Source organism: Mustelus asterias, chromosome 27 (genome assembly GCF_964213995.1).
Source record: "Mustelus asterias chromosome 27, sMusAst1.hap1.1, whole genome shotgun sequence".
In the NCBI taxonomy this organism is placed as follows: Eukaryota; Metazoa; Chordata; class Chondrichthyes; order Carcharhiniformes; family Triakidae; genus Mustelus; species Mustelus asterias.
Window position 1 is genome coordinate 31,245,920 of NC_135827.1, and position 13,527 is coordinate 31,259,446.

Here is a 13,527-nt window from a genome sequence, read left to right on the forward strand (position 1 = left end):
GGGAATTAATCCCGGGTCCCTGGCGCTGTGAGGCAGCAGTGCTAACCCACTATGCTACCGTACTGCCTCAAGGAATAGCTGGTGTAAAACTGCCATCATGTCACCTTGTGAGCTAGCATGTTTACACCCAGTCAACCAGATAGGATTTTGCATTAAACCAAAACTTAAATGGCTCAGAAAATAAAATTTGGATGTGTCCCTCTCTGTTTCAATCGTGGTAAATCCGTGCATGGTTTCACAAACTACAGCAAAATGGAGAGAGAAAATAATCCAGGAAGAGACGGACTGCTTTACGAAGCTGTTTCTATGCCACACCTTCCATCCTGTTCAAATCGCTTCTCCGACTAATTGCTTGTCATTTTAGAATATCGACTGAACTGGTGGAGTAAAGATAATGTTCCCTGGCAACCAAAGATTGGAGACAACTTCTCTTGCGCACGAAATGAGGCGTGTTGCAGATCTCTCCTGTTAATGCAATAATGGATGATTTCACTGCTCCTTGTAACGCAGCCCTGGGGAGCCACCGAGCTCACAGTCCGTTACTATAGCACAGATCACATTACCAGAAGATCCAATATCGGGTTTCGTAAACAGGAAAGTGCTTCTAGCTGAAAAATCTTATTACAGTGACAGTTGGTTCCTGTTATTGTGAAGATATGCTTGAAGCTCGGACTTGATGTTTGAGTTCGGCCTTAATGGAATTCCTGTGGAAGACACACGTTTAGAAACGTCAAACATGAACAGTCTCACTTCAGTGCCTGAAAACTCTGGTTGATCAATTACATAATTGGTTCAGAATGAGATTCCGCAGCTGAGTTTGAATGATTGTTAGTGTTTTTGGAATGAAAATTCCTGGGATACATTTCTCTGGATGGGATAGGTCCATTATTGAAGAATTTCGGTACAGTTTGTTTCGAATCATAGAATACGTAGAGTGCAGAAGGAGGCCATTCAGCCCATTGAGTCTGCACCGACTCTCTGAAAAAGTATCTTGCACAGGCCCACCTCGCCCTATCCCCCCCTAACCCCGCGTGTTTACTATGGCTAATCCACCTACCCTACACATCTTTTGGACTGTGGAAGGAAGCCGGAGCACTCGGTGGAACCACGCCTCAGGTAGACAATGGGAACTGAAATAGGGCTTTCAGATAACAAAGAATTTTTAGGGCGGCGCGGTGGCACAGTGGTTAACACTGCTGCTTCACAGTGCCAGGGGACCCGGGTTCAATTCCGGCCTCGGGTCACTGTCTGTGTGGAATTTGCACATTCTTCTCGAGTCTGCGTGGGTTTCTTCTGGGTACTCCAGTTTCCTCCCACAGTGCAAAGATGTGCAGGTTAGATGGATTGACCATGATAAATTGCCCCTTGTGTCAGGGGATCAGCAGGGTAAATGCATGGGGTTACGGGGGATAGGGCCTGGGTGGGATTGTGGTTGGTGCAGACTCGATGGGCCGAATGGCCTCCTTTTGCACTGTGGGGATTCTATGATTCTATTCTATGAATTTTCCTTTCAAAATATATACTTTGTTTGTAACAGTTATAAAAGTACATTACACAACAATTCAAATTTGACATTACATCAAGTGCAACAAAATCTCCTTGGATTATAGGCCGGGATGTTCTGGCCGTTCTCGGGTGCAGGATCTCCTGGTCCCACAAACGACACATCCCCACTGCAGGGTTTCCCAGTGGCGAGGGGTGCATTGAGAACCCGTTGACAACAGCGGGATCAGAAGATCCCGCCGCCAGCCATTGATGGGCTGCCTCCGCTACTGTGAAGCACGTGGTGGGTTGCGTGGAAAATCGCACCCGTAGTACATGGCACCCTGAGGTGCCTCGCTCCACTTACATTGACGGGTGATATTTACAATGTACATTTCATGTCACACATTCTCTTGTACATTCAGTACGTGGATTCGTATCCAGTTTCCAGCCCCACGGTGTTGCATAACCAGAGGGCTTTGGATTGTGGCCTTTCCCCATTGTGGCAGCTAGCTTAAACGCCCTGGGGGAGGCAATGGCATAGTGGTATTGTAGCTGGATTAGTAATCTGGAACCCAGGGTAAAGCTCTGGGGACCCGGGTTCAAATCCCACCACAGCAGATGGTGAAATTTGAATTCATTAAAAAAAAAGCTGTAATTAAACGGTGACCATAAAACCATTGTCATAAAAACCCATCGGGTTCACTAGTTTAAAGTTTTAAGGTTTATTTATTAGCGTCCAAAGTAGGCTTACATTCACACTTTTTAATGAAGTTACTGTGAAAATCCCCTTGTTGCCACATTCCGGTACCTGTTCGGGTACACTGAGAGGGAATTTAGCACGGCCAGTGCACCTAACCAGCACGTCTTTTTGACTGTGGGAGGAAACCCACGCAGACACTGGGAGAACGTGCAGACTCCATACAGACAGTGACCCAAGCCGGGAATCGAACCGGTGCTGTGAGACAGCTGTGCTAACCACTGTGCCACCTTGCCGCCCCAAATCCTCGGAAGGGAAGTGGACGGTAGCTCAACATTCGCACCTATGATGTGGAAGATCCTTCTGGCAAAGAAGTACTGAGCCACCTATGAAAATCTGCTCCGACTCCATGCTGAGTGGGCAAGGTGGACACTGGGTCAACAAAGAAATCAGGTCATCCAGATAAGAATTGTTTGAACAGTAATCAAAAGTCTGTTTCATCCAAAAATGTTGTACGAGCAAGGGCAAAGTAATCCCGTTGGCCTACAGTGCAACATACACAAAGGGTACCTGTTGTGGTACATGTGTACCGTGTTGTATTCTTGTTCTTGCAATGGCCCAGTGGTATTATTGTTAGATTATTAATCCAGAAACTCCATTAATGTTCTGGGGACCCGGGTTTGAATCCCACCATGGCAGATGGAATTTGAATTCAGTAAAAAATATCTGGAATTAAGAATCTACTGATAACCATGAAACCATTGTCGATTGTCGGAAAACTCATCAGGTTCACTAATGTCCTTTAGGGAAGGAAATCTGCCGTCCGTCCTTACCTGGTCTGACCTACATGTGACTCCAGAGCCAGAGCAATGTGGTTGACTTTCAACTGCCCTCCAAGGGCAACTAGAGATGGACAATAAATGCTGGCCAGCCAGCGACATTCATGTCCCACAAATGAATAAAAATGATTTCTAATGCTAATACCGAGGATCTTCATTCCCCATACACCATTATGTGACTTTAAGCACAATATCTAGTTGACCAAAGTTGAAAATACTAAAGAAAAGCTATTCCCATTAGCTGTTGATACAAGTTTTCAGGGACTTAGTTTTTGGGCGATAGATGTGGGGGGTTGTGAGATAGAGATTTTTCACACAGCGAGTGGAACCGGTTGCCCCAGCGGGTGGTGGAAGCAGTGAAGATTAATGATTTCAAAAGGAAATTGGATGCAAACTTCAGGTTACTAACCTTGCATGACTAGAGGGACAGAGCAGGGGAATGGGACGGACTGGCTGTACAGTGAGGCAGCATGGACTCCAGCAATGGCCTCCTTCTTTGCTGTAATGACTAATCTTACTACTGTCACCGGAAATGACACGGGCTTCCCGAGTCCGTTGTTAAATAAGACACAATGCTTTGCTTCCTCTCCTCATCATACTGAACCTATTCTAGTGTAACACACAACCTTTCTCAATAAGATTAAGGCCAGTTGACAGAAGCCTCACATGTTCAGTTCCATGTTGAGAGAACAGGAAGAGCTAGCAGAGATTCCCTTTGGAATTAATACTCTCTTGCCCCTTTGATCTCTCAAAACCAGGAGTGATTGATAGATCATCATGCACAGTTGAACCAAGCTATCAAATTCAAGTGATGAAGTGTATTCAACGTGAGTTTATAATCTCATTAGTCTGTAGACAATTAATCAAAGGCTTTGAATTATCTTATCTGGAGGTGGAAAGATGGGACTAAATGAATGTCATAGAGTAAGATTATCATCTTGAACATGGAGCACAGATCATGGAGCACTAGGGGATTATCACAGTAACTTCATTGCAGTGTTAATGTAAGCCTTACTTGTGACTAATAAATAAACTTTAAAATCCTTCCTTATTTCCTAACTCTAATAAATGATGGGGTGGCATGGTGGCACAGTGGTTAGCATTGCTCCCTCACAGCGCCAGGGACCCGGGTTCAATTTTGGCCTCAGGTGACTGTCTGTGTGGAGTTGGCACATTCTCCCCGTGTCTGCGTGGGTTTCCTCCGGGTGCTCCGGTTTCCTCCCACACACCAAAGATGTGCCGGTTAGGTGGATTGGCCATGCTAAATTGCCCCTTAGTATCCCAAAATGTGTAGTTTGGGGGGATTAGCAGGATAAATGCGTGGGGTTACGGGGATGGAGGCTTGGTGGGATTGTTGTCGGTGCAGACTCAATGGGCCGAATGGCCTCCTTCTGCACTGTGGGGATTCTAAGAAATCCTGCCTTTTCAAAATCATGCTATTCCTGCCGCGCTGTTTAATCTGGTTACCAGTTGAAGTGTCAGCTGTTTTGAGTGCCATAAAACAATTCTTATATGCCCAGTAATTCCATGTAATCACTGACTTCAGTCGCTAAAGATGCTAAAACCAAGATTCCATTAAGTGTAAAAGGGAAGTGGTAAAAGAGTTGCGTTTGTAAAGCACTTGTCACAACCTCAGTCCCAAAGTGCTTTACAACAAATTAAGTACTTTAGAATCTTGGTCGCTGTTGCAATGTAGGAAACACAGCAGCCAAACTGCGAGCCCCAAACTCCCACAGACAGCAATATGATGACAACTCGATAATATGTTGTTTCCTTGTGTTGATTGAGGGATAAATATTGTCCAAGATACCAGGAGTAACTTCCCTGTTCTTCTTTGAAATAGCGGCATGAGGTTTTTATTTACAGCCTCATTCAAAAGCCAGCACCTCCGACAGTACGGCACTCCCTCCAGTACTGCACTGGAGTGTCGGCCGTGATTTCTGTACTCAAGTCCTGATGTGGGGCTGGAACCCACGACCTTGTGACTCAGAGGCAGGTTCTGCGACCAACTGAACCACAACTGAAAGTAGGAACGCGCAAACGCTTGGGACAAAAAACATAGTGTGTTTTAGGCATGTTGATGATACAAACTTGACATCCTTCCGTGGGGCTGGAGAAGGGTTGGCACGGGCAGTGAGAAGGCCCACTGCATTAGACTGTTTTTGGCACCTGCCAGATTATAATCGGGTGTCACCGGCAATCAAGTTGTGAATTTATTGTGTTTATCAGGCACAAACTCCACCTGAAACATTCAGATAACTGCTGTCACAATCCAGTGGGGCAAGAAAAAAGGCCTGAGATAAATAATGCTCAATGGTAGCAAAGATAACCTTTGTGAATTTAAACTTGATGCAGTCCACACTCTCCCTTCACCCACCCCAATCTCCCTCCCCCACCTAACCCCCCTCCCTTCACCCACTCATACCTCCCCCCACCCAAACCCGCCCCCCCCGTCACTCACCCAAACCTCCTCCACCTTCACCCTCCCAAACAACACCCCCTTTGCCCACCCAAACCCCCTTCCCTTCACCCAAAAAAAAACCTTTGCCCAACCAAACCAACCCTCCCATCATTCGCCCAACCTCCACGTCACCCACCCAAACCCCCCTCACCACTCACCCACTCAAATCTCCCCCATCACCCACCCAAACCCCCTTCCCTTCACCCACCCAAACCTCCCGTCACTCACCCAAACCTCCTCCACCTTCACCCTCCCAAACAACACCCCCTTTGCCCACCCAAACCCCCCTCCCGTCGCCCACCCAAACCCCCTGCCCTTCACCCACCCAAAAAAGCCCATTTGCCCACCCAAACCCCCCCTCCCATCACTCGCCCAACCTCCACGTCACCCACCCAAACCCCCCTCCCGTCACCCACCCAAACCTCCACCCCCCCCTCACCCTCCCAAACAACCCCCCTTCACCCACCCAAGCCCCCCGTCACCCACCCAAAGCTCCCGTCACCCACCCAAACCTCCACCCCCCCCTCACCCTCCCAAACAACCCCCCTTCACCCACCCAAGCCCCCCGTCACCCACCCAAAGCTCCCGTCACCCACCCAAACCTCCACCCCCCTCACCCTCCCAAACAACCCCCCTTTACCCACCCAAACCACCCCCCATCACCCACCTAAACCTCTTCCCCTGTCCCCCAACCCAAACCTCCCACCGTCATCCACCCAAACCACCCTCCCCCACCCCTCCCCCCCATCACCTACCTAAATCCCCCCATCACCCACCCAAGCCTCTCCCCATCACCCACCCAAACCTCCCCCACTCACCCAAACCTCCTCCCTCCGCCACCCCCGTCCACCTGTTTTTTTTATTTACCATTCCAGGTCTCTCAGATGCAATGTCAATTCACCCTTTCTTTCTTCCCTTCCTCCCTTGGTGTTGTTGACTATTCAGGTGACCTCTGACTGGGATATGCAAGAGGGGACCGGCTGTACGGAGGGTCACACGGGGACCTCGGCCGCCGCGCCGCTCGCTGCAGGGATGATTGCGCTGATGCTTCAGGTTCGCCCGTGTCTGACTTGGAGGGACGTTCAACACATCATCGTCTTCACGTCCACGCGGGTAAGAACAGAGCAAAACCTAAATAAAATGTCATCTTTACATGGGGTATAGATGCTTTCAGAGCTACAGGCCACTTGGCCCATCAGGGTGCATCCTGTGCCTTATGCTCAAGATTCCTCCCACCATCTAACTCATGTCCTTGTATTGCTTTGTCCCTCCTTGCATTTATCCAGATTCCTCTTAAATACATCTATTCTATCCAACTCAACTAGTCCCAGAGGGAGCGAGTTCCACGTTCTCACCTCTCTCGGGGGGGAAAAATTGTTTCTCCTGAATTCCCTACTGCATTTGTTAGTGACTATCTTACATTCATGGCTGGAGGTCAGTCTTCGCTGCAAATTGAAACAATATGGGGGCAATTCTCCCATCGCGACCCTCAACTTTTTTGGCGGGTCGGGCTGGGAGATGCGCATTTCGGCCTTTTTTCGGGATTTGCGCAAGCGCCGGGAATGCACGCACATCTCCAAGAGCCGGAGAACAGTCAGAGTCCTGTGGAAACCAGCGGGAAGAGAGATAAGTGATTTGAATTTTTTTTAGTGTATTTTAAATATGTTTTGCATGCGATTATCGGGAACTTGCCAATCCCGATTGAATCCCCCACCCCGCCAGGAGTACTTCATTCCAGTGGGGTTTAGAGTGGGGAGCTAGCGGGAGACCCCGCCGGAATGAAGGTGGGGGGGCTGGACATCGGGGTGCTCCGGAGAGAGAGGGGGGGGGGGGGGGGGCGTCAGGGCTGGCCCGGGAATTGTTGTGGGAACCGTGATCGGGCCGTGGGGGGGAGGGAAGGGGGGTGGGGCTGGAGGGGCAGCACTGCGGGGGTCCCAGGCTGGCCAGCGATCGAGCTGGCCACCAAACGGGGAGTCTGACAGATCGGGACCACTGCACATGCGCAGAGTTCCAGAACTGTCAAACTCCGGCGCGAATAGGCCCCGTTCCCCCCTGGATTTTTAATGAGATTCACGACTGGGACCTCTGCAGTGCACAGAGTGTGGAGATTCGAGTGTGAAGTTGAACTGAGAAGACAGTCGTGACCTAGAACAGTTTTCCCAACAATTCAGCACTTTCGGGAGAATCGCCCGCTGTATTTCTGTCTGCCCCATTGAACCATTTCATAACATTAAAGGTCTCAACAGGTCACCCTTCAGTAGACGGATTTTTTTCTAACATTCCTGGTGGCAATAATCTCTCAGTTCTGGTATCATCCTAACGAATCTTTATTGCGCCTTCTAAACATCCTGTAAAGATTTATGCTCTGTTCTGCCTTAGTTTGAAAACAAAGTTCTATTTCCCTTCCACTGGAGGCCTGGTTGAAGTCTGTCAGTATTTCCTAATGAAAAGATCTTTGATTATGGGGAGGCGGTGGGAAAGTGGTATTGTCACTGCACTAGCAAGCCAAAGACGCAGGGCCGGAGTCCCACACGGTAGAATCATAGAATCCCTACAGTGCAGAAGGAGGCCATTTGGCCCATCAAGTCTGCACCGACAACAATCCTATCCTATTCCCGTAACCCCACATATTTACCCTGCTAATCCCCCCAAAACTAGGGTCAATTTAGCATGGCCAATCAACCTAACCTGCACATCTTTGGACTGTGGGAGGAAACTGGAGCACCCGGAGGAAACCCACACAGACACGGGGAGAATGTGCAAACTCCACACAGACAGTGACCCGAGGCCGGAATCGAATCCGGGTCCCGGGTGCTGTGAGGCAGCAGTACTAACCACCGTGCCGCCCCTTTATGGAATTTTCTCATTAGAATTGTGAAATTTAAGTTGAAAAAATCTGGAATTAAAAGTCGAATGACCATGAAACCATTATCAGTTGTTGGAAATCTGCTGTCCTTACTGGTCTGGCCTACATACGACTCTAAATCCACAGCAATGTGGTTGACCCTTAAAACGCTATGGTACAGTTGTTAGCACTGCTGTCTACCTTGGTCAATTCTGGCCATGGGTCACTGTCTGTGTGGAGTTTGCACTTTCTCCCCGTGTCTGCGTGGGTTTCCTCCGGGTGCTCCGGTTTCCTCCCACAGTCCAAAGATATGCGGGTTGGGTGGATTGGCCAGGATAAATATGCGGGGTTTCAAGGGTAGTGCCGGGGTTGGTAGGGGTAAATTCCTCTTTCACAGAGCTGGTGCAGACTCGTTGGGCTGAATGGCCTCCTTCTGCATTGTAGGGATTCTATGGTTCTAAGAGCAATTAGGGATGGGCAATACAATTAAACTCGTAAATTGGCCATGCAGCATTGTACTAGCCCATGCTGTGGGTAGCATGACAGCACAGTGGTTAGCACTGCTGCCTCACAGCGCCAGGGATCCGGGTTCGATTCCCAGCTCGGGTCGCTGTCAGTGTGGAGTATGCACGTTCTCCCCCGTGTCTGCGTGGGTTTCCTCCGGGTGCCCCGGTTTCCTCCCACAGTCTGAAAGACGTGCTGGTTAGGGTGCATTGGCCGTGCTAAATTCTCCCTCAGTGTACCCGAACAGGCGCTGGAGTGTGGCAACTAGGGGAATTTTCACAGTAACTTCATTGCAGTGTTAATGTAAGCCTATTTATGACGATAATAATAATGACCCAGACAGATCAGTAGGGGCCTGCGATGAGGTAACTTATCTAAGCTGGGGTTGTGTTTGAATTCTTTGAGCTCCTTGGGGGTCAGCCAGGGCTTGACTAAAGGTCTCTTGACTCTGAGTGAGACAGTTGTGGGTTCAAACCCCATCTGAAGGCCACATTTTTTAAGAAGATCTGGGTGCTGTGTGTACCCTGCTTATATCCATTATAATCCCAGCACCATTACATGGACTGAAGTTAGTAAGCATTTAGAACAGTATGAGCTACTAAGTGACAGCATGGAATTATCATGGGCAGATGTTTCTCCAATGCCAGTGTTCCACTATCATTACTCCTCTGAAGCTGACAGTAACTTATGGAGTCTGCACATGCACTGTTAAATGCAGAGTTCCAGCAGTTGCTATCAGTGATACTTTGCTCCTGCCAAGGTGTGTTGTTGAGGTACCCAGCCCCCGCAGTGAGACGCCAGTGAATGAGAAATCATTAAACTGAAGCAAAGTTTCACTCTGACACAGTTAGTGCGGGAAAACCCCTTGGAAAGTTGCATCTTGTTGATAAAGACGTAACTGGGATTTTAACAGTGATTCATAGTTACTGCCAGTCAACCTCACTTGCCCTGGAAGGGTCATTTTATATTTGTTGAATGTATGTTTAGTGGTTAGCATTGCTGCCTCACAGCTGGCTGTGATTCCTGGCTTGGGTCACTGTGCGGAGTCTGTACATTCTCCCCGTGTGGGTTTCCTCCGGGTGCTTTGGTTTCCGCCCACAGCCCAAAAAAGGTGCTTGTTTGGTGCATTGACCATGCAAAATTCTCCCTCAGTGTATCCGAACAGGTGCCGGGGTGCGGCAACTAGGGGATTTTCACAGTAACTTCATTGCAGTGTTAATGTACACCTAACGTGACACTAATAAATAAACTTTTAAAAATTCAACATACTTTTTTCCTTAAAGTCTATGATATTTGAACTTCAGCCTTTACCCCAATCATTAATTCTGCACAATATAAGAATGAAAAGTGAAGCGTTTCATTGGTTTATACTTCCTAGTTTGCTTCATTGTGATTGGGTGTTCATCCTGCTCGATGACATCACTGCTGACTGTTTTCCCAGGGATCCCGTTAACTTGGCGCCAGATTCAAACTGGCGTCGGGAAAGGGGAATTGCACGCTGCAGAGATTACTGGGTATTTACGGGTAGCTTCCTTTGAGGTCAGTGGCTGTTACAAGTCAGGTTGGATACTTCAGGGTATGAAGCTCGCCTGACCTGTAACGTTTTGCGTTGAGTTTGTCTAGCATGAGCATGAGGTTTCACCTCGGGTGTGACTCAACTGACCCACGAGGAGCTTTCATCAAAAACAAAGTTTAATTAAGAATATTGTTGACCTGTATAGTAAGACACTTAGCAAGAACTTTCAACAATTACAAACAAGAAACACGACAACCACGATAATGTATAACTCTTAAGGAAATATCTTTAATGTGTTCCAACCAAAGCCAACATCCAATACACAAAGCCCTCCAAATAAACACAATACAGCACAGGTTAATGCCCACTTATTACAGGAATCCAGCCTCCTGGGTTGAATGTTGAAAATCCCTTGTGAAGAAACTCCGAAGAGGTTGTAGTCGAATCTGTTTCCCAAAACACAGCTTCTTTAAGGCAGGATGGCAATGAACCTCTCCTTCAGCTAACTGATAATAGTTTCAGAACCAAACAAACAGGGAGAGAGAGAGAGAGACTGCTTCTTAGCTTGCTGCTAAACTGCTTCCAACACCCTCCCCAAAACGAAACTGAAAGCCCAAAGGAAAAGAACCCCTATCACCTGACCGCCACAAAGGAATCTGGAACCCCTATCCCCTGACTGCCGCAGCTTAGCTCCACCCCCAGTGACATCACTGAAGCTGTAAACTGCATAATTTAGACAAAAAACTTCCTTAAAGGTACACTCACATGACAGTGACAAACACCATCCCTTCATCACTGGCCACCATCCCCATCATTGTGCATTCCATTTTGTCCTCGTCTTCCCCGCCCAGATTTTTCGAGTTTAATTTCTCGCTGGTTTTAACTTCCTCCCAATCCCATAAACTCGTGAGTTTAGTTTTTTTTTAAAATTCTGCTTCAGTTCCTGGATATGGTTCAGATATTCCAAATAGACGATATTTACTGGAAGTTATAGGTGGCAGATCCAAAGGAAACCCGACTCTTGGGAACATTGTGGCTAATATAATTTGAGGAAACTCCAATACCTCGGGCTATGGGTTCGTAACTTCCCTTTTAGATTTTATCATCAATACAGAAAATAAAGTGGCAACGAGATTGATTGGGAATTGCGTCAGAGCCAACATTTCCAACATATTTGTTTGACTCGCCATGTCTGGGTTTCGTAAAATTCAATAGAATTAAACTTGATAGGTTTATATTGCAGCTTTCATGCCCTCTGTGTTATTAGGATGCCAAGCCAGCTAATGAAGTATGAATCTAGACATGAATCCTTTTCCTGATTGTAGGTTCATTTGCAGAATGCAGCATTACATGTCTCTGCCTTCCACCTTCCAACCAACCCAGTGTCCCAGTAGTCCCCTTTTTATACTCTTTCAAATAGAACGAAAATATCAATAGATTAAACAAAAATGACAGCTCCCTGTGGAGCTCTGGAACTAAAATAGAATGTCGAAAGGAAACTTACTTGATTTAAATTAAAATATAATTCCCGGGGTGACGATGCACCACAGCCCCTGCAGTGCCCACCAATTAAGGAGGGCCCGAAGCGTCCCAGTAGGTGTCCTTTTTCACATGTGTTCAAGATACGTAATCAGTCAATACCCTCCAACTGTTTCTGAGACTGATTGTGGATGGCACAGGGGCACAGTGGTTAGCACTGCTGCCTCACAGTGCCAGGGACCCGGGTTCAATTCGGGCTTTGGGTGACTGTATGGAGTTGCATGTTCTTCCAGTGTCTGCGTGATTTCTTCCCACATTCCAAAGATGTGCAGGTCAGCCAGATTGGCCTTGCTAAATTGTCTCTTAGTGTCAGGGGGATTAACAAAGTAAATATGTGGGGCTATGGAGATAGGGCCTGGGTGGGATTGTTGTCGGGGCAGGCTTGATGGGCCGAATGGCCTCCCTCTGCACTTTAGGATTCTATGATCTATGTCCATCCTTAACCTGAATAGTACAGTTAACTAAGATACAATGCTGGCTGTAAACCACTTTGGGACTTCCAATTAATTACCATTCCAGTGTAGTCACTGTTGTGATTCTGCACCCGTTTGTGGCACAGCTCTCATCAACAGCAGTGGCCGGAGAAACTATTGAACACGGGGAAAATATTAGCTTGGACTTTGCAGAGAACTTGCTTGCTCTTTTTCAAAATAGTGCGTTCTCTTCAGTTGAGAGGGGTTTTTGGGTTTAAGGTCACATCTGAAATTTTGCATCAGCGACAGTGCTGCATTCCCCCAGCACCACACCGGGACTTGAACCCACAACCTTCTGATTCAGAGGCAAGTCCACTGAGATGAGGCTAGCATCCACTAATGAGATTGAATATTGTATTTTTTTTTTATTCATTCCTGTGACATGGGCGTCGCTGGCTGGCCAGCATTTATTGCCCATCCCTAGTTGCCCGAGGGCAGTTGAGAGTCAACCACATTGCTGTGGCTCTGGAGTCACACGTAGACCAGACCTGGTAAAGAATCGAGCTTTGACAAAGGGTCATCTGGACTCGAAACGTCAGCTCTTTTCTCTCCTTACAGATGCTGCCAGACCTGCTGAGATTTTCCAGCATTTTCTCTTTTGGTTTCAGATTCCAGCATTGAACAGTAATTTGCTTTTATCCAGGTAAGAACATAGAACAGTACAGCACAGAACAGGCCCTTCGGCCCACGATGTTGTGCTGAGCTTTATCTGAAACCAAGATCAAGCTATCCCACTCCCTATCATCCTGGTGTGCTCCATGTGCCTATCCAATAACCGCTTAAATGTTCCTAAAGTGTCTGACTCCACTATCACTGCAGGCAGTCCATTCCACACCCCAACCACTCTCTGCGTAAAGAACCTACCTCTGATATCCTTCCTATATCTCCCACCACGAACCCTGTAGTTATGCCCCCTTGTAATAGCTCCATCCACCCGAGGAAATAGTCTTTCAACGTTCACTCTATCTATCCCCTTCATCATTTTATAAACGTCTATTAAGTCTCCCCTCAGCCTCCTCCGTTCCAGAGAGAACAGCCCTAGCTCCCTCAACCTTTCCTCATAAGACCTACCCTCCAAACCAGGCAGCATCCTGGTAAATCTCGTCTGCACTCTTTCCAGCGTTTCCACATCCTTCTTATAGTGAGGTGACCAGAACTGCACACAATA

The 13,527-nt window shown here is 47.6% G+C and overlaps 1 protein-coding gene across 2 annotated transcripts in view; it reads left to right on the plus strand.

Moving 5' to 3' along the window:
- Window positions 1-13,527, plus strand: part of LOC144479918 (proprotein convertase subtilisin/kexin type 7-like) — a 306,250-nt gene that overhangs the window by 206,879 nt on the left and 85,844 nt on the right. For both annotated transcript variants that reach the window (XM_078198967.1, XM_078198969.1), the window contains exon 9: window positions 6,428-6,595. In XM_078198967.1, coding sequence (XP_078055093.1) covers window positions 6,428-6,595 — 168 coding nt within the window. The remainder of the gene's footprint in view (window positions 1-6,427; window positions 6,596-13,527) is intronic.